This window comes from Neolamprologus brichardi, chromosome 22 (assembly GCF_056152115.1).
Source record: "Neolamprologus brichardi isolate AB-2024 chromosome 22, ASM5615211v1, whole genome shotgun sequence".
NCBI lineage: Eukaryota > Metazoa > Chordata > Actinopteri > Cichliformes > Cichlidae > Neolamprologus > Neolamprologus brichardi.
Window position 1 is genome coordinate 17,555,079 of NC_142124.1, and position 21,838 is coordinate 17,576,916.

Genomic DNA, 21,838 nt, shown 5'->3' on the forward strand with positions numbered 1-21,838 from the left:
ATTCATGTTTATGCACAGAGACACAGTCGCGTTCAATTTTAAAAGAGATTTAATGCAAGACTTTGTTGCAGTATTTCAAACAAAATGTAATACTATCTGAGGTTTAAAAAAGAACACATTAAACCTGTGCAACAATGACTTCCCCGAATTAATGCCAATTGCTTTTTTTTTTTTACTTCTTTTTTCTATTTTACAGACAAACCACATTCTCACATTTCAATTAAAATAATCCAAAATAAACACAAGGCACGTTCAGAGCGCAGTGAGGGCGATCACAATCTAGTTCATCACTTAAAATATAAACAATCCCCCTTTTTTTAAACATAAACATTTACAGCATAATCCTGTGTAGAAAACAAGTGTCACCCCACCCTCACCCAGAAGTGTCTTTACAGCCATACAACATATACTTTTTTGACGTACTCAGCAAAAACACAGTGAACCGTAAGTGGTTTGATGCCCTGTCGAGCTATCAGGCAGCACGGGGCCAGTAAGTCTTTGGTTTAATAGTTTGTGCCGACCAACAAAGGAGTTAGGAATCCTGTGCAGGGCGTAGGTCTCAGGAGTTAAATGAGTTATGTAAGGAAGCGTGGTGCTGCTCCAGTACTGTGTAATATACCCGTTCTTCCTTGTATACCTTCTTGCAGAGGTAATTCTTGGTTTTCAAGAAGGAAAACGGAGGTCAGTTTTTTGTTTTATTATTTACTCTGATTCAGGCCAACTGGAAATCTTGCATATTTATTTACGCTACATGAGGCGAACACTAATATACATAAACACCACTCCCCTTTCCATGGAAGCGTCTAGGTCTCCTAGGAATTGTTATTTCTTTATTTTCAACCCTGAGAAGTGGGTATATGACTTATTAGAAAGAAGTCGAGTGTGTTACGTTCACCACAGCCGCTACCATCCATCCAAACTGTAGTCCCCCATCATTTTCACCTTCTGATTCAGTTTTTTCCTCCCATACTTTTCACACTCTATAAAATCTCACTGACTCTACCCTCTGATCTCACTCTTCTCTACCCTTTACTCTTCATCAGCTGTCTTTTTATTCCTATGTTTTGGTTATTTGTCCAGGTTAATAATAATAATAATAATAATGACCCCCCACCAGAACTTTGGCAAAACCCTCAATGGGCCACTGGCACATGGTGAATCCACAAAGACACTTTCTCCCATTCAGTTTCAAGCAAGCTCCAGCTACAAAGTGGCCTGCACACAACACTGGTACTACACGTGTGCCGTGTTTTGTGACTGGCACATTATATGTTTTTGATTCTCAGATGCAACATTTCCCTTTTTGTCTTTTAGTCCTGTTCACAAAAGCTCATTTACAGGTAAACCTGTGCTACCTTTCTGTTGTTTTTTTTTGAGACACGTACCGGCCCATTAAGCCAGTATCCAAGTAGAGTCTTGTTTCTCTCAGTCACCATATAAGGCAAAAAAAATAGAACAAGGTCTTGGCAAAAACGCACATTCCAGACTCAATGACTTTAGTTTGTTTTCACCATTTTATAAGTCGTCCTTTAAAGTTTTATTACTTCTTGTGGAAAATCCAGAAAACGCTGTAGTGTTAAGGCCCAGAGGAACTCTCACAGTGTCGTTGGCACAAACGTGGACAGTGGAGGTTTTTTGATAGTCTTGCATTAAATAAGTTTCCGTGTAAAAGGTCGCTCCTCCATCTTTCGTTATCCCAGGTTATTCCCCATCTGTTAACAGAACAACAGGGATAACAGTGAAATCTCTTTACCTCCTGCCTTTCCTCCTCGCTGGCCTTCAGCAGGACGTACCGTGCTCTTTGCGCCATAATCACACTTGCATTTGTTCAGCTTAATCTGTTAATTATTTTTTCTGAAAGCAGATTCTCTTTAAAGTAGTATAAAAATCCATAACAGTGATGAACTGTGGTTTTGCCAGTCTCTTACTGTACATATAAGACAATCACATTTAGCCAGTCACTGCTCAAAAGCTAATTTATAACATTCATCTGCTGCTTTTTGAGAACAAACACTATTTTTAAACATTTCAAAATATATCATTTTTAAGCTAAAACCCTGGTTCCCCTCTTGGATTCCTTTCCCTCCCCTCTTGGTGGTTTACACCTAAACATTTTTGTGTTGTTGTTTTTCCTCATATTGCTTTCCCATCTACGCTGCAAACATCTCCCTTACTGTGATAGACTACCTCAAAACGGCTGTAGACCTTCTTCTCCTTCCTCAGGCTCTCTATCCTCCTCAGCAGTCCCTCCCGCTCCTGGTTGTTGCCCTGCGGTCGCAGAAATCGGTTCCTTTTTAAGGAGTTCTGTTTCTCCGTTCCTTTATCTCCAGCATCTCCATCTTTGTTCCCTCCCGTCTCCTCCCGCTCCTGGCGGTTCTTTTGGCTGTTGGCGGAGATTTGCTCCAGAATGACTTTGGTGTCGTCTCGTAAGTTGCTGCTGTACAGAACAGAGCCGCCCGCGGGCTGGTATCGGGACGTGACAGATGTTCCGGTTGTTGATGTTTTATGATTGGTGGTGGATTGATCAGCAGCCGTAGACGCTGTATCTTTAGACGATGAGCTCTGTTTTTTGCTCGAATTGTCAGTGACCTCTATGACGGTGCTCATGCCCCTATCCTCTCCCGAGGTTTTCTTTTCTTTGTCCTTGGGTCCCAGGAATCCCTTTAGCCTCTGAGTCTGTTTCTTTAGGAAGTCAAGTGTCTTACCCTCACCCTTTCCCTCACCAATTGTATTGATGGACGTGGTAGAGCCCATAACCCTTTGCAGCCCTTCCTTAGAGTCTTCATGTGACAGAATTGAAGAACTGTGAGAGCGACTCTTTTTCATTTCAGTCTTCTCTGCGTCTGTAGCATCTGTGGTCAAAATTTCCTCCCCGCAGGAGATGCGACGAGGATTTATCCCTTTAAGTTTCACCGGCTCCTTCTTGAAGATCTTAGGTGAATGCAGAGGCTTTAGAGACTTGAATAGATCTTTCTTTTGACCTTCTGATGCATTCTCCTCTTTCTGAGACTGCACGATCTCTGAAGGCTTCTGTGAGCTTATAAAAGGCTTGGGAAAGATTAGTGGTGGCCTTGATGAACTGACTGAAGGTCTGCGATTATTGAGCTCAGCCAGTTTCGCTGAGATGTCTGGTTTTGTCTGCTCAGGCTCTGCTGTACTGAGTGTGACAGCTGGGGTCTTCAAAGTTGTTGTAATGTTGGGAGGTTTATCAGAAAGATCTTGCCTTTTTTCAGCGGGCTCTAAGGCTTTTAACGATGGCTCTGTCTCTGTTTTCGAGACTTTTGTCTTGGCAGCTAGGTCTTTGAAGTACTGCAAACGGCTGGCCGGATCATTCATGTTCAGAGATGATGAATCTGTGACTTTAGGTTTTTCAAGTGTAAATGTTGTCTTTACTTTTTCATTAGTTTCTTTAGGTTCCTCTTTAGGTTTAATCTCATCTTTTAACCGTATCTCCTTTTTCTCTAGCTTCTCCTGTTTTTCTTCTTTCTCCTTCTTCTCCTCGGTCTTCCTTCGCCAATCGAAAGGCTCACGAGATAATGACCTCCTCTTTTCTAGGATCTGGGCCACAATGGATGAAGTGCGCACTGAATCTAACTCCTCATCTTCTTCCGTCGCTGGTTTTAGACCTAAGCTACCACTGTGTATCTCTGCTTTAGAAGATGAGAATATAAGTGAGGAGCGCAGTCGAGAGCTGCGCTGAAGGAGCGGGTTAACACGCGACCGGAATGACTCGTGTTTGGATAGAAGGAGTTCTGGACCACCTTTCGCCTCCACATCTGTGCCCCCCTCCCTTGCTGTACTCCTCTCTGGCTCTCTTTCCTTCTCCTCCTCCCTCTCTTTTCTGTCCAGTATAAGGCGGGAAGGAAGTAGATCCTTGGACGTTGGTAGGCCAGAGTCTTTATTGCTGCTCTCAGGTAGTTTAGGCTTTCCAAAACGTGGCCTCAGGATATCAGGTCTGGGCTTGGGAGGAACATTTGGTGGCTCTTTTATTCCATAGCGTGGAGCTGAACTTTCAGTTTCAGTTGGTTGCACAGCTTGAGAAGGTTCATCAAAAGCATCAGGACCCATAGGCTGAGCCAGGCCTTCTTCTCCAGTATCCTCATAAGTATTTAGATAGGAGTGGATTCTCCAGCTTCTCAGGCCTTGCTTTGCACTTGAGTCCTCCTCATGCTCTTGATCAAATTGTTTGTTAAAGTGTTTCTTCTCAGGTGGGTGGGGGTGTGTTGGTGAGCTCTGACAAGCATACGCCTGTCCTATGGTTGGCCTCTTATGGGAAGATCCTCCCCCATACCTCCCAGCTAACGGAGGGGCGTTGTGGCCCTCGGGTCCTCTCAGGTCCTCAGATGAAAAGTAGTCTCTGCCATACTGCCCAGGTGGAGGCTCCTGGTCTGAGCGATAACTTGAGTCTGAATACTGGTCAATGGAGAGGTGCGGAGGACGGCCCCGAAGTCTGTCGAAGTGTCCGTGGCCAGAACCTGGCCCGGGCCCTTCACTGTAAAAATGGCTGCTTTGAATCTGTTCTCTGTAACGAAAGTGCAGCACATATTGTTTATTGCTTAATAACTTAATAATAAACCATACATTTTATGTTTATGGTCCATGTGATAATTCTGCATTATTCTGATCACAGCAGGAGGTTTTAAAGGTTTTCCTACCTGTGGAAGTCTGTCTCGTCCAGATTGTTCATGACTCTTTGCTGCATAAACTGTCTTGAAGACGCGTAGGTTTCCTGGGTTCCTTCTGCATAGCTGTGCCTCTTGAAGGCACTGGCGCTCATCTCCATCTGCCGGGACACGATGGACCGCCCCTGTTCCAGGAATGACTGCTGAAGACGAAACTGCTGCTGTGAATACTTTCCAATAGTAATTCCTGTCCCGGGCTCCAGGGTTTGACGAAACGCGTCATTTCTCCGGAAAGGAAGCACGGGGTTACGATCAGTGTCACCATAGGGGAAGGCAGGGGGAATTTCAGGCTGCCTTCGGTAACCTACTGGGTTACGCAAAGACTGGGACCTCTTTAATCCAAACTGGCTGCCTAAATAGTTGCCGGTGCTGCTGGGATCAGAGACAGTAAGCGCTGTATTGTTTGGGTCAATAACCAGAGGCTCTGACTGAGCGTACAGAATGCGAAACTCTTCATCGAAGGTGGCAACAAGCTCCCCAAGGAAGAGATGGGCGATGCAGCGGTGGATCTTCTCATAGGACCACATGAAACTATAGCATAAAGAACAGTAGAGGCAAAGATTATTTAAAGAATAACTGAGTGCTGATGTTATTAATACTATTAAATTAGTCACCTGTAGTTCCCACTGAGTACAGCTCTGCAGTCAGCCAATAGGAAACGATCTTTCACCTGCCCCTTAAACGATTTCCCTGTCCGGGTGTAATAAGGTATTCCCGCCACAGTCCGGACACGTATCATCTATGAAATCAGAATTTCAACTCTGTTACAGATGCATATCTGATAATTATAAGCAAATGCATAACAAGACCCAGCTGTTAGCGCCTTTTTCTTTTTAATGTTGTTTTCAGATAATATCATAAAATTCAAACTGACCGGAATAAACTCCAGGTTGACTTTGCAGTTGAGGACCATAGAGACAAAGTGATGAGCCTCCAGCTGATCCAGTAAAATATAAACAGGAACGTGTCGTGCTGCTGCGTCCAAGAGGTCACTAAAGATGTCAATATCTGTGAACATGTCCATCACCACAGCGATAACCTGGAGCAGGAGCAAACACACAAAAACGTTTTTCTTTTTAATCAACAAAAGTCTATTTCAGTTCAGTCAGGATAACTGTAGTCAAAAGGAAGTCTGGTATTTTGATCTGTAGTAATTAATATTTATATTTGGCTATTCTGGGACCTCTTTGCCCTTTCACACCCACATGTGGAAAGCATGGTGGGAAGATCAGCCACAAGAACTCAGCACAGACCAGTGGAAGCAACAGATATGACACTAACGAAGAAAAACCATTAAAAAAAGGCTTATATAAGATTTATGAATAAAATGCAGTAAGAGGGTGTTGTTGAGTGTCCTCTGTGTGCTTGTTGACAGTTAACTCTGAGTTCTGGCAGGATACAGACATGTATTTCATAAACACATCATCAAGAAATGGAGGACAGTTACACACACGACCCACCACACCAACAGGTTTGACTGCTCACTGGATTTGGCATTCTCGCTTCCATTAATCAGGTATTTTATTTAACTAAAGGCCAGCCAGTTATAAATGTTTCTGAAAGGGCGTGGTGGCAGACTTGGCAGAGAGCATAAAAAGTGAGATGAACTCAGCATCAAGATAACATAACCGTCGTTCACACCATGTCCCTGGCAGCTCTCTATCTCGCTTCTTCTCGCTATCTTCTAAGGTAATAACACTCTGATGTAATACGACTTGTACTGCAGTATTACCTATAAATAAATAAAAGCTCCTCGTGTTTTATCTGTGAAACTGGATATGTGCCATGCTCTGAGTCGGCACCTTAAATATATGAATTTATAAACACTGAATTTTTTGGTTGATTTTTCTTTCTATTGTCTGGTGAAACAAAACCACTTCTGCATGTTTTAACACATTCTCATCCTCTTCTGCTTACTTGGCGTGCGTTCTTGATGAGTCTCCTCGCCTGCTCCTTTATGCTCGGCATGTCAGGATCAGAGGGGTTGACTAGAGTTGTGACCTCTGTGGGATCAACAAAACTGTGCTGCGGCCAGCCCAGATCCAGCCCCGGGGCAGCCAGGTCCGACTGAACTGGCCAGTAGGTGTCCGAAGACCCATCGGCCTCGACGCCTCCCTCGTGGTACGTCAGCTCCGGGACGCCGGTGGGCTGGCTAGGCCCCTGGATTGTCGACTTGATGTGTTCAATTTCTGGCTGTGCCAGAAAACCGGCCGTATCTGCCCTCTGGAGGAATTCATAGTAGCCCTGGTGTGCGAAGAGAGAGAAAAGTTTAGGAGATCATAAAAGCAGTGTGTATGTGTTTTCATGCATTAGAGCAACGCTTACCTGAGTGTCGTTTTCTATCAGAGCATCAATGGCTAGACGATACTCCTCACGGTAGTGCGGAGCAAGGTAATTTGGGTCGAGAGGGTTATCGCCTATCGATGAACTCTGAGACCGGTGCGGCATGGTTGGAGGGGGTCAGGTCAAAGTTTAAGGCTCAGGAGTAAGAAAAGGTGAGGAAGGGGGAATTTAAACCTGCAAGGAAAAGGAAAAATATAAAATGAGGTCCCACAATAATTAATAATTAACGTCATCACAGCTGGTTTTGTACTCTATTTGCACATACTGTAAATATGACACCACTCCCCCATCCATGAGACACAATACTTATGATTCAACAAAATATCCCCTTGGGTGTTGAGAGGAAAAGACCTTTGTGTCTGGACACACAAACAGACGTTACCTTTAACCACGCACACAAAGCAACTATTGTCGCTGAGTCAACGTCGGCTTAGCAGCAAGTAACAGTTTAACAGGCAAATTTGTCACAATGTTAACAGCTGTAACAGATATTTATTGCTTGCCTACACAATTAGCGGAACACTTTTACGAAACTAACAATACTTTTTGACATTGTGTGGGATTGCAGGTAGTAATGATTAATACTCAAGAAAGCATGCATAAAAGAATGGTGCTATGAGAGAGCAACTCCTTCAATTTAAAGGTAGAACAGGTAAAAGTATCATATTTTTCAAGTATGATTAATTGAATTAAATGAAAAGACTTCACTCTAATAATACCAGCGATTAATCAACCTTCAGTGTGGCTTATTGAAAGACTGTATATAAAGGTGAGAACAAAGTGGAACAGCTGGATACAGAAAAAGCAAAGGGAGGAGACGAGATTAAAGAGAGCAAGAGGAGAGGTGGGAAAGGCGTGAGGAGTTGTAGAGACAGGTTCTTTCATATCACAGTAAACTTGCCACGCTGGTGCGTCATAATTCATGTTGCTGCTTAGACCTTATCCTGAAAAATCTGCCGGTCATGGCAACCAAACTTATTTAGATGGGCATGATGAGCAGGCCATGACTTAACTTAAAGAAGTCACAGGTCCGCTGTTACATAACACTGTGTGAATATACGCCTGTTTCAACGAGAACGAGATAGTGACATTTATGATTCACATGCCAAACTTTAAGAGGTGACTTTGGCGTGACTAAGACGCAGGTTTGATTGTTCATCTATCAGCAAGGGTAACACACCTGCACAAACACACAAACAATCTCATGAAGCTTTCAAAAATGTGAAAATGAATGATTGTGATGGTGATCTCGAGCTCTTTCTAAAAAAAAAAAACAAGATAAAACAAAGGTTTAGCCTAAGTGTTATTTCTCCGTGTGGCCTTCTAGTTTCATACGCGGATGAATACAGTCATCAGATAAAACAAGGTTAGGAAAAGCAGCTGGTGAGAGGCTAAAAACAGCTAAACCACATCAGCTAAAGAAGCACCAAAAACCAACATAAATGTTCACATAATTTGAGCTGTAAAATGTAATATATAGCACTTTTCTAATCTTATCAAGCAAACCATCCTTTCTTACGGCACGTTTTCTGCCTGACATCCTGCACACAAGCAGTTTAGAATCACATAGATGTGTTTGAACTGTTGGAGGAAGCTGTAGTTCCTGGAGGAAACCTACCAAAGGCACAGGGAAAACATATAAACTCCCCACAGAAAAGTCCCCACGGGACTGAAACCAGGAAACTTCTTGCAGTGAGTCAACAATGCTAACTGGAGCCCAACCAATACTGATATTTGTCAGTTAAACTCTTTAACACATGACAGCTTTCTAAGAAAAGCCCTTGAAGTCTGAGCTGAGTGATTTCTGTCGTATTTCAGGCCTGCTTATAAAACAAATAACTGGATTTGCATTAGTTAGTCATGGTGGCCACTACCAAACTATAGGTCATCAAAACTATAAGGTCATCAAACCATCCTTATTAATATATACCAAGATGTCAAAACTCACCATTAAGGGTGATTTAAAAATAATCTTGTTTCATTGTCATAGTCGTTTATGCTAGGTCCAACTCTGCTTGGATCAGCTGGTTGCTTGTGGAGTTCCAAACACGAGCTCCCAACAATGAAGTAACAGAATGGACCAACTACCCAACATCAACACTCACACTGTGGTTGATGGTCTCTCCCATCTCTTCTTTACTTTTAAGTTTTCATTTTTCAGCTGTTGTAATTAATGATACCTGTATGTTGGTAAATAGCTGATAATGAGACAGCCACTCGACCACAGTGTCGTCCAGCAAACAAACAAACCCATTTACTTTTCATCTATTACTGCTGATTGTAAATGATGTCCAAATAAAACAGTGGAGTATTTAGTTGGCCACTTTTGTACATCCATGTACCTGCTTTCAAAAGGTAAAGTAGATACTTTACTTAAAACCTAATTTGGCTTTTGAGGGGGATTTTTTTGGCATTAGATAAAGAAACAATGAAAATCCCAGGCTTGATTCCAACCCACAGCACACTTGCATATTATGAACCATCACTGAGCCAACCAGAGCACCCACTGAGCGATGTTTGATGTGGTCCTGACAGCTGCATGCTGGAGGGTTTGCATTCTGGTGGAGAAAAGAGTGAACTTATTTTCTTATGTAGCATGTGGTCGAAAGAGGAAGTGGATACACCTACAGTCTGAGCAAATTAGGGCGTGTGTGTAACCCGGGGTCTGAGAGGTAGGGTGGGTAAGTATTTAGTGAGGCTGTATCTGCTTTACAAGTGTGTGTTTGACATGTTCTCTGCAAACTTCCAAGCACACTTGAGAGATTAATGACGGTGATAGCTAAGGGCCGAAAGTCCTAACCCACAATCAGTGGGACAACCCGGTTTACTCAGCGACCTGGTGAGTCATCGAGTAGCCTGGTTGGCGTGGCCTGGGGATAACTTGCAACAGACTGCCGAGATGGTGATTCATCTGCTGACAAAATGGCTGACATCCTGTTTCCCTATTCATGTGGAGCCATTGAAATTAGGGCTTTGTGGCAAGCCGTTGGCTTTCCATGCTCCACGGTGGTCAGGGAGGAATGCCGGGGCACACATGCTTGTTGCATGGAATTATTTTGCCCCTGAATTCCAAGTCATTTGATTTGCTTAGTTTTGCTCTTTGTATCCAAGTCATTTGCAGCACCACGGTGCCCATTGTGTACATGGGTGTACTGCACTGAAGCTGCAAATGAAGTGCATAACCGATGACAGACGCAAAATAAGAGAAAAACTCACATGTAGCAACACAACAGTCCAAAAGTCAGAGTTAATTCCCTCGTGAATGGAAAGTTGTATTATAGACTGCAAGCTGAACAAACCTAATCTGTAGGAACAAACAATAAGTTCACTGTCACGTTTGAGAAAGAAATGTAGCAAAAATAACTAACAAGAAGTATTTTTGGTAGTGTTACTGTTTTTGTAATCAAGTGATTATCAAAAGCGTTGACAGCAGCTTGGAGGAAGGCAGCCTGGGGAGGAAATGACCTAATCGGTTAATTCAGAAGCATGGTGGCATTAAAAAGAGCCAAGGCGGGTAGAGGGGGATGGGGGTTTACTTTGCATCCTCGTCATCGCTGTGTCACCGTAGAGTGTGGCAACAGATGAATAACACAATGTCAGAAGCATGACAGACTTTCCCCGCCTCACCTGGCCGACTTGTAGGATATTCAAACAAATACTGCTGCTTTGTTTGCTGTTATAGCAACTGCAGCGAGCATCAAACTGCAGAAAGTGTCCCATGATGATCAGGATCCCTGTCTTTACTACCTTTGTTGTGAAGCTTTCAGAGGCTCACAGGAGGACGAGGCTGCCCTAAATGTACCATATAAACAAAGGCCGGTCTGAAACACTAAACCCTGGCAGACAGGACATGAAGGCAGCAGCAAGACTTCAGCATCTCTGAGCCGATAAACCAAATATTCAGACGTGCACAGCGTCTGCTCACGAAGCGTACAAACGGCCCATTCTCGGCATTCCTGCGCAAATGCAGAGAGAAACTGGAAGGTGAAGAGCAGAGGGAGTGTAAATTACATCTGTCCTGACATGTGAATCATGAGACACGTTAGAAGCGAGCCCGAGGACACAAACTATCAAGAAAAAAAACACAAACTACATCCTCGCCACCTCTTTCTGTCTGTTTTCTCTCGTTCGCATCCGAACACACCTCACTAAACAAACACTCCAATTGATCCGGCATACCATTGGCTGGTTCGTGCTGTGTGATAATTCGGTGTGTGAACCTAGGTTGAGAAAACAATACTTAAAAACAGGTTTGGAGAGATGAGCCAGTAATCTCCAGATGCTCCCGTCAGAACCTTTCAGTGACATTTTTTTGTCAGATGAACCTACAGAGATGTAGATAAGTGCACACACACACACACACAGCGCTGGTTGTCTCCCTGTATATCATCACACCTCAGCGTGGCTGTTGAACGCTGCACAAAAGACAGCTTAAATGAATTCATACAGTATGTGAGAACACACGGCGGCTTGCATCCTCCCCTTTGTGTTGTGTGTGTAGCTGGGGTTTTAATGCAGCAGTACTGCTAGAAAAACTGGTCCACTGAGATCCCCGCCATCTTTCCAACCGCCTTAAAGGCCTGCAGCCATCCTGTATGGAAAACCCAGAAGCGATGGCATCAAAATATTTCCACTTCACACACACTAAACCTCACGCATACATAACAACACCTCTGTAACCAGACCCCCGTTTTCTATACCACACACAGCAGTGCAAACAAATTAATGAATGGCACACAGCCTTGGCCTTAAGGCCAGTGTGTGACAAGATTAAACCTATAATAAGAAGCACACATGCACAGACCCAGCGCAGGGGAAAAAATGGCACTAACATTCCCACTACTCTTCAAATTATAACCACATGTCGTGCTATTTCTGAACAGTGACTCACTTTGAACGAAGCGAGGGAAAAAGCATGCGATGGTGAAGTTTAAAATCAATACACACTCGAGTCAAAACAAAAGTGCCAAAGTGCCTGTAATAAAGACACAGTAAAAAAAACCTTAAACCAAAGCCTTAGGTAGGGAGTAAGTGTGAAAGAGAGATGCACTCTGAATGTTTGGACTAAATAGTTTGAACATAAAGTGAGTTGTTCTTGCATGCATCACATTTAATTTTGCTTCTTTTTTTTTTTTTTTAGGTTAAAACCTTTAAAAATATTCTCCCTGAAGTGTTTGTTTCTTTCCTCAACAAACAAGTTTTTACGATTACAGGCTAATGCCTTTGTGTTACTGCAAGGATTTCAGGTTGGTTTTAATGACAGTGACTGGCAGTGCGTGCATGCTGTTGTGCAACCAGTGCATTAGGCACACTTGTAAAAGTGTCCCTGCCCTCTCAAGCATTATTTATTAGCTGTAGTTCCTACAATGCCACGCAGACAAAGCACTAAACAGGTTGTAAGCATGCTCTTTAATGAAAGTCTTCACAGGGCTGGAAAAAGAGCAGCACAGTTTGTCTCTTCCAGCCTCCCAGCACTGAGCCCTCTGTGTACGCGGGCTGTAATAACATCGCTGTTGCACTGTAGCTACCTGGATGACTTAACTCTGCGTAAACCTCCAGCGGCTTATGAGGAAATGAGGAAAGTAGGCTGCATTTCACTTTTTATTAATCCGCAGAGTCCACATTTCACGCTTATGGACAGGGGAGAAGATAAATAGGACGCTTTTTGAAGACAGGAGATAATAAGTTAGAGGTTAATATAAAACTGGACAGATCGCAACAGAGCAGGACGAGACAATGGCTCTTTTGTCCCTCAGCTTGCCCTCGTTTTAACTTCGTACCTCCTCACTTTGCTGCTGAACTCGCCTCCTCTCTTTTTCTCTGTGCACCGACGGCTTTATCTCCTCCCGGTGAAACCGTTGATGCGAGTCTCCTTCCCGTCCGCGCGTCACATTCCTCGGATCGGACAAAAAACTCCACCCAAGCCTCCCCCCCGTCTCCAGCTGCGTGCACCCTCCACCGCCGATGGGCAAACAGAGCGGACTCGGCGCGGACTCCAGGCCCGGGTTCAGTGTCGTCCCGGCGGTGTGTGACCCTGCAGCAGCCGCTGTCACAATAAACGGAGGCGGAAGCGGCGGGGCGACTCCTGCGAGGCAGGGCTTTCCCACCGGTGAGACTCCTCCCAGACCAGTTGATTGCTGGGAGTGGAAGACTATTGGAAGTTCTCTCCCCCGGGCACGTTTCAAAAGTAGCTTTTATGTCATGGCTGCTGACTTTCAAGCAAAAGAGGAAGTTTCTCCGAACTCGCAAACTTTTTCCGTGCCCGTGCAGGAGTTTGGCCCAACTGGCGGTCCGTACAATGAATGCTTTATTCATCCTTGCACTTGACTCTTTGACATGTTTGTCCGATGTTTGCTCCTTTTTGCTTGCTCTCGTGTTGTTTGCACTGCGAAATGTTTTGTCAGTAAAACAACCAATTTGAAACTCTCCATCAATAAAATGCATCATATCAGGGATTTTAATGCTACATTATAAACACAAGCAAGACTTTATTTAATTTAAACTACAGCCTTAAACTCACTAACATTTAAAAAATAAAAATAAAAAATTATGTCCCTGAATGTAGTTATCTATGCTTTTTGCACATATACCAAAGAAGTGCAAATAATCAGTGTTAATATTTTACCTCAAATCTGTAATTAGTAGTATTTTAATCAATGTTTTAGTTGTCTAGTCTTTAAATTTTATGGAGGAGAGATATAGTGATAGCAACAGGCCACCCTGACTGAGACCCCTCAAGGGATGCTGGTCAGGGTTCATACTGCAGGTTGTTGCTGTTTAAATGTTAATAAAACCAGTGAACCTGTAATTGCAACGTGTACTACGTCAGAGGATTATGACAGAGATGAGATCACCACCTGTTTAATCTTCTTTCCATCATATCTTAAAGAACTGATAGTGCCATATCACCACTGTGAAGGACTCCGCTCTAACTCGGTGGCTTACTTGTGGTATTTAAAAGTAGAATGGGAGGCAGAGCCTTCAGCTTTCAGGCCCCTTGTCTGTGGAACCAGCTCCCAGTTTGGATTCAAGAGACAGACACCCTCTCTGCTTTTAAGATTAGACCTAAAACTTGACTTTTGATAAAGTTTATAGTTAGGGCTAGATCAGGTGACCTTGAATCCTCTCTTACTTATGCTGCAATAGGCCTAGGCTGCTGGGAGATTCCCATAATGCACCGAGTCTCCTTCACTCACCTCTGTTCACTCTGGCTCTCTTCCACAATGTGTCTTTGTCCTGTCTCCCTCCCCTCACTCCCAAACGGTGCGGCAGATGGCTGCCCCTCCCCAAGCTTCGTTCTGCTGGAGTCATAATGTAAAAGAGCAGACTCAACAAGCAGTGGCTTTTGATTAAGTAAGCTTTATTGCAAAGAAACTGAGCAGATGAAGGACTGTAGCTGGGAAAGAAGAACGGCTTGAATGAGAGTTAATTGGCTGTCCAGGAGGTGAATAAAGCAGGATGATGTGTGAATAGAACCAGATCAACTCATTTCTTGAGACTGTGAAGTGGGCAGACATCCTGAGAGTGGGTCACAGACATTTGGAGGTGCAAACATGAACCACAACAACTTGAGTTGTTACCAGATTGCAGGTAAGTTGATTCTTGAGCCAGATGACACAAACTGAGGGAGCCTGAGATTAACCATAGCAAGCATCTGTCCATCTTATACTTGAAGCCTGATACCTCAGTTACTAATAACACTGACAGACACCAGCCTCAGGCAGAGAGACCAGAACTAGACCCGCAACTTCACCTGAGAAAATGTCAGAGAGAAAGGAAGAAGAAAGAGAAACAAAACAAAAATTCAAAACCACCCAGGTCTGCTTAGTCAACAGCTGAGGTTTCTTTCCTGTTAAAAGGAAGTTTTTCCCTCCCACTGCTGCCAAGTGCTAGGCATTTGGGGTCATTTGACATTTGGGGTTTCCTCTGTATTATTGTAGGGTTATTACCTAACAACATGGTGTCTTGGGGTGACTGTTTTTCTGATCTGCTGCTCCCTTTACGGATTGCTTTAGGGATCATCTGCCTCCATCTCACCCTATCTCTGACATCTTCTTCTGTAACACCATACCTCTGCATGTCCTTCTTCACTTCCTGTTTTCCTGCTGCCTGGCAGCTACATATTTAACATCCTTTGTCCAGTGCATCAAAGATCTCTCCTCTGCACATGTCCAGACAATCTTAGCCTGCCCTGTCTTTAGCTCCAAACTCCTGAACCTGAATCACTCCAATGAAAATCCCAACATCTTCACCCCTGCCTATTGTATTTTTGTCAGTGCCACAATCTCCAAACCATACATTATAGCAGATCAACCTTGCCTTTCACTGGTGCTGCTATCCATCTGTTACAAGTGTTTAAAACATAAATGTTGCCCAATTGTGCCTAGCAGGGGCGTAATTTCCAGAGGGATTAGGGGGGTTATGGCCCCCGCAATCATAAGACCCAACCAATATAACCCCCCCCAATACAATTATGAATTATCTTGCATAAATAGACTGTTGATTTTCTTTACTCATTTCAGGTATTAAATTAAGTAAAGTGCTTTTAACTTATATTAAATGTTGCTCTTTTATTTTGTTATACCATGTTAAGTTCCTGTAACACATCCTAGTCCACTGCACATTAAAACCAAAAATTAAATTGATCCTTTTTCATTTCTTTGAGGCAAAATGTGAAGCATTTTTCAAGTAAAGACAATTCTGCTGTGTACAGCTTCATTTGCTTTGTCACGATCAGATGTTATGCTGCTGTGTTTAAGATCTTTCATAGTTATTCCTCGCTACCTTTAATGCATTTTACTGTAACTGCTAAAACCACAGCATCCCCTTAAATTGGGGATTCCTCATTTTACAAAAATACACCAAATGGGCAGTTAGGGAGAAGTTTGTCTTCTGCAAATGCTACATTGGCTGCTTTAAAGGAAAAAGTGGTTTCTTTGGAGAACATGTTCCTGTCTGAATCCTTGTAAATGAGTCAGTGTGCTGTTTTTCTCCATGGCAAAACACCAGTGCTGACTCAGCAGACTTCCAGAGTTCTCATTTCTATAAGAGTCCACTGTAACAAAGTCGTTTCTGCAGGCACTGCCAACAGTTTGTCCCCCTCAAATCCCACACGGATCCAGGGTCATTTCTGCCACCCATCATCTGGAGATGAGGTTGGATTTGGATTTTTCTGAAACTTGAAAACATGAATTATTATTGTGACGTGTTTCCTCCTGATACAAAGTAAATGCATTCAGTTTCAGTCTTTTATCAGTTTAACTTTTCTTTTGTCTGTTTTTGTTTGCCTTTTCACTCTCTCTGGGCTCTCCACCTGTACTCGAATGCACCAGTAGTGATAACATTAAACAAAGTGCTGTGCAGGTAGAAATGTGTGTGTGTGTGTTGGTGTTGGTGTGTACTTTGGCTGTCCTTTGTCCTAAATCATCTATCATCTATCATAAAGAACACACCTTCTTTGATTGGCCCCTGATAGCACGCACGCACGCACACACACACACACACACACACACACACACAGCGTTATGGCTTATGTTCAGTCCTGTTCCTGAGGGTGTGTCTCCTGTTTGAGTGTCTGCCTGTTCATCCATGTCCTAATCTGTAATGTACTCATGTACTCACATACGCTGCAGTGGCCATATTCCCGAGCTCGCGCTTTAAGCACAATGGACTTAAGAAGTGTGTGCATACAGCTGTACCATACTATATGCATGTTTGTGAAATCAAAGTGAGGGCCATGAGAGAAAGTATGATCGACTTCTGATAACAAACACTAGCAGGTACAAAGACGCTGAAACACAGGGCGCGGCAGCTGCCAGGAATGTGCTCAAGGCATCTCACCACACCCAACCTCTCTCTCGCTTTCTCGCTCCCTCTCTCTTTTTTACACACTCTCTCTTCCTTGCTCAACCCCTCTCTTCCCCCCTGATCTCCTCCCTCTCTTGAGTCACCCAGCCGGCTTGGAACAGGTATGCAGGTCCAGACAGGAGCTAAATCCAAGCTTGCACCTTAGCAGGGCTGGCTTAGTAGGCTGTGTCAGGTATATTTGAATTCAAAAAACCTTTATTGACAAGGCTTCTTCAATATTGACAGTAGAATTAGATGAAGATGAAGAAATCCTGTGACATTTTTATAGATAGATAGATAGATAGATAGATAGATAGATAGATAGATAGATAGATAGATAGACAGATAGATAGATCGATCTTGAAAGTGAATATTTGCCAGATAAACTTTTTTTTTCGTTAATTAGTTTTTGAGAATACCTCTCCAAATAAAATGTCTAAAGAAAATGTAGAATTGATTCCTTGATTCTCTGTTAAGTGTAAACACAACACAGGTTCATCCCTTGAGTTAGGGATGCCTTTTTACGCCGATGCTGATTCATACGTCGGTTTTAAGAAGTATAATAAGTAAAAACACAAACAAGACTCTCTGAAAATGTCTTTTATCCTGTCTTCCTTCTCTCACCCCAACCGGTCTCAGCAGATGGCCGCCCCTCCCTGAGCCTGGTTCTGCTGGAGGTTTCTTCCTGTTAAAAGGGAATTTTTCCTTCCCACTGTTGCCAAAGTGCTTGCTCATAGGGGGTCATATGATTGTTGGGTTTTTCTCTGTATCTATGAAGCGCCTTGAGGCGACTTTTGTTGTGATTTGGCGCTATATAAATAAAATTGAATTGAATTGAATTGAATTGAAAATGGCCAATTACAAGGACTGGACTGAAAATAAGAGAAAAGGCAGCCAATGTCCAAGGAAAAACTTTGAAAAACCTTCAGAAAGCACAGAGAACCATTGCTCACGACTGGTTGGCCGTCCTGGGAGCAAAAGGTAAAGAAATTGGGTGTGGCTCAAGACTTTTGCACTTATTACAGCAGAGGTGAACCGATATGCTATTAAATGAAGTATAACTAGATGTGATAGAAATAATAGCCATAAATTCTTAATTATTTTATCAGTATATGAGGTAACAACAGATGCTGATCCATTTATATCAAATACTATCATGTAATGCTATAACAGCTCATAAAAGGTGAGTATTAGTATGGATGGTGTGATATAAACTCTCTTGTTGATTAATGCAGTTCGGGGATGATTGTCACAGTTGTGTTTATGCCATTATAGGAGGCGTTTCTCATTTTTGTCCACCCCATTTATGTTCATGGTGCTGTACTTGTGTGTATAATACGAAGCAATTCAAAAGCACCACAAGCCCCAAAACCACCGCAAAGTTCCCGTCATGTGATCAGTCAAACAAACAAGAACTGAATATTAACTGTTGTGTTGCTAGGAGACCCTAATAAACCATGGCATTTTTCTTTTTGTGACCGTTTCATAGTCACATTTTTCCTTCAGTCTCAGAGTGCAGAACAGAGTGATATGAGTCAAAATCAGGAGTATCTGTATCTGACTTCATGTCTTATCACCGCGTGTGTCCATGTCTGCTGCAGCTTCCAGTGCAGACTTAATCACCATTTTCTAGGAGCAACAATAAGAGGAGGTTGCTCTTTGAGTGTGCCCTTCTTTGTCTGTCTCCACACTGCTCTCTGTGAGCTTTCCCAGCATGCTTTTCTCACCATGTAATGTCACACCGGAGTATAAGGTGACTCCCTGGAGCCAGAGGCTTTGAGGTCATCTTTACACCACTGTGCCGAGAGGAAAGGTGTCCAACGCTGTACAGTGCACTGTACTGTAGGTGGCTGTGGTGGGGGGGAGCTGTGTTTCTGTGGAGTTTGAGTAAACGTGGAGTCTAATGCTAACAATACAACACTGCATTCACCATTACTACCCAGGGTCTGATGATAAATACTGATAAATATTGGTGCATCCGAGTGTTTAATGACCTGATTATATTTTTTTATGTTGTTGCAAAAGATGACACCTGCATAATCCCTGTTAATTGGATCTAAAATTAATTTAATGAGCTTGACAAACTGGCGTGTGACTGTGTGCATTTCTGCTTCATCCAGAGCCTGAAGCCTGACGCCTAAAGCCTTCCAAGGAGACTCTGTTTATTTTTAGTACTGGGCGGGCACTTGTTATGAACTGTAAACAGCTCAGGTAGAAGGAAAGTCCCCAATGAGAGTGCAGCGTTTTCATTTAAAGTATGTGTTCTTGGTGCGATGCAGATAAATGACAGACCAGCGCCACTGCATACTTTGGGCAGGTGTTGTCGTTTTAACGCTATTATTACCACCTGTCACACGTGATGGTAATGATTATTTATGAAACAATGTGCATAACTTCACAGACAGACGGACACAAAGTCTGAGCAAACAAGGGGCTGATTTATCAAAGCTAGATGCCTTTCGACTGAAAGCCTGCTGTGACCTGCTGCTGCTCAGTCAATCAAAAAGGAAGGGAAAACAAGAACACCCGAGGCCTTCCCTTTAACAACTATTTCTGGGGGGATTTTAAATATAGTTTTACATCAGGTAATATGACACATTTTAGAGGGCTTGGTCCACCTTTGGACATGAATGTCACCAAACAAGACAGATTTGTTCCAGGACCTCACGGATCACTGCTGACTCCTACGTGAAGTTCAGACCTTTATAATGTGGTTTTGGATGAACCTTATTAGACATGAAACGTGCTTCAGATTCACAGTTGTGGTCAGAAGTTTAGAGACACTCACCTTGAACTTGAATGCCATGGTAATTTTAAGGCTTTTAATAATTTCTTTGCACTGTTCTTTTTCCAAAGTGGAATGATTGTACCGTGAACATCGTTAATAACTTTAAAAGACAAGAATTTGTTGCACAACTTTGAATTTATTTTGGATTTTCTCTAATCCATACAGAGTCAGAAGTATCCATACATACAGCCCCACTAATATTTTGTCATTTCTCTGCGCCTTTGAAAGTTGCACTTCAACAACAAGCTTCTGGTTCTATTCTGGCTTGATATTTGACTTCTCTTCTTGGCAGGAGGGTTCATTTAGATAGGTTAGTTTACTGGCACGTACATGGCTGTTCAGCCTAGTCCACGAATTTTCAGTAGGGTTGAGGTTGGTGTTTTGAAAAGCCAAAAGCTTAAGGTTAATCTGCTTTATCCAATCCAAAACCAGTTTTGTTGGTACACCCAACACCTACCTTAGATTTGAAAAGAAGCTGAAGAAGTGCGTCCACTTTGTGCACTGTACCTGTACCACTAGCAATAAAACAGCCCTGCAGCATGATGCTACCACCACCGTGCTTGACAGGCTCCTTCATGGTCAATCTTGGAGCAATAGCTTTTCCAAATCAATTTCCTGTCACTGAGGGTGACAGATTGGGTCTTCCCAGAGACTTTGGCAAATTAGTGACACATCTGAATAAACTTGTACTTGCAAATGTATGAACTGATGATCTTGGAATCAGTACTTGTTTGGAAATGGATCTTGAACTTTCCCATTCTTCTGAGTATCAGGCAATCCAGTGAGTGCAGTTACGCAAATCCTTTTTATGATTGCAAAGAGAAACTGCCAGTTGTAGTCAGTCAAGTGATGTTTACAGCTCTTGGCTATTTTAAATTAAAGTACACTATAGAGCCTTCAGGACCAAAGTGAGTGTATATATAATTTTGATCCTGTGTGGATTAGAGAAAATCCAAAACAAATTACTACTTGTGCACCCAATTATTGTTTTTTAAAGTTATTAAAGATGTGTGATATACAGTCATTCGACCTTGGAAAAAGAACAGTTCAAAGAATTCATCAAAAGCTCAAAATCACATTAAGATTTAAGTCACTAATGAGTGGATACAAACTTCTGACCACAACTGCAAATCTCAAGAGGTTCTGTTTGTACTAATAACTCTGACTTGAACTCTGCCAAAGTGTCATATGTGGGCTGCAGGATGAAACTGCAGATCAGCAGGTGACTAAGAATGTTAAAGGTGTAAACATGCAGCGATGTAATGATGGCTGTCTGCCACAAAACAAGCTGACGAGACAGTTCGACCTATGACTGGATTTAGAGAAATGTACCCTGATCACTGAAGACAGAAAATATCTGTGGACGTTTTTAGCAGATGACTTTTGTGGGGGTCATTTAGAGTCATCAGTACGACCTTATGTGGTTCCTCTCCCCAGCTTTCCAGCCATACTAACTATGTTATATGTAACCACGCTTACGTATCGTAATGGAAAGTTGATCCTGCTTAGAAGAAACCATCTTATGACTGGAGTCCAGAGTCCTTAAAAGAGTTGTTTCCACTGAGCTCCAGAGGATCATCAGCAGTGGAGCATGGTGTTAGCTATCTGTGTTATACTGCCCTCTACTGGGCGGAACTTGAACGTGTTCTTAGCTGAAGTTTAAAATAGTTTGCAAATCTCTTCAAAATGTAACAAAACCTCGAATAATAAACGCAATCCACTGACGAAGGCGACTAAACGTGTTTTTTCTTAGAATTGATAGCAATAAAAATAAGAAATACAAAAGGAGCTCTTGAAAAGGGTAAAATAATTGATCAATTATGGAAAATGATGTTAACTCCCATCTTGTAATTCTGAGGTTTATTGTTACACTTTCAATGATATTGCAATAAATGAAATCGTGTTTTTAACCGAGTCTCACATTATTGTGCTGCCCTTTTTAATGTTTTGACGACTCTGTGCATGATTCAGTGCTGTAGATTATTCATAAAATCCACTTCTAAAATAAGGTACGCATATTCAAACGTCAGCAAAACTGGGATCAAACTGTGGCGCAAACACTTTGTTGTTGATATTTCGCGAGCTCTGCGTCATATTTTCGCACAGTCTGAAGGGAAAATGAAACTGATGTTAAGTTTCGATTCCACGCCAAAGCTGATATTAGAGCGTATATACAGAA

At 42.6% G+C, this 21,838-nt stretch overlaps 1 protein-coding gene across 2 annotated transcripts; it reads right to left on the bottom strand.

Moving 5' to 3' along the window:
- Positions 1–31: 31 nt before the first annotated feature.
- On the bottom strand, positions 32–13,073 carry sack1hb (scaffolding CK1 anchoring protein Hb). 2 transcript variants are annotated; one of them, XM_006787819.3, is made up of 8 exons: positions 12,806–13,073; positions 7,008–7,199; positions 6,600–6,926; positions 5,557–5,721; positions 5,297–5,421; positions 4,656–5,213; positions 2,188–4,522; positions 32–1,712 (listed from the first exon to the last, which is right to left on the bottom strand). In XM_006787819.3, exons 2-8 carry the CDS (start codon positions 7,128–7,130, stop codon positions 1,692–1,694), a joined length of 3,654 nt encoding a protein of 1,217 aa, XP_006787882.2. In that variant the 5' UTR covers positions 7,131–7,199; positions 12,806–13,073; the 3' UTR covers positions 32–1,691. The 2 variants fall into 2 exon arrangements, with proteins under 2 accessions (XP_006787882.2, XP_006787881.2); XM_006787818.3 differs by having other exon boundaries at positions 32–4,522.
- Between the last annotated feature and the right edge of the window lie 8,765 nt (positions 13,074–21,838).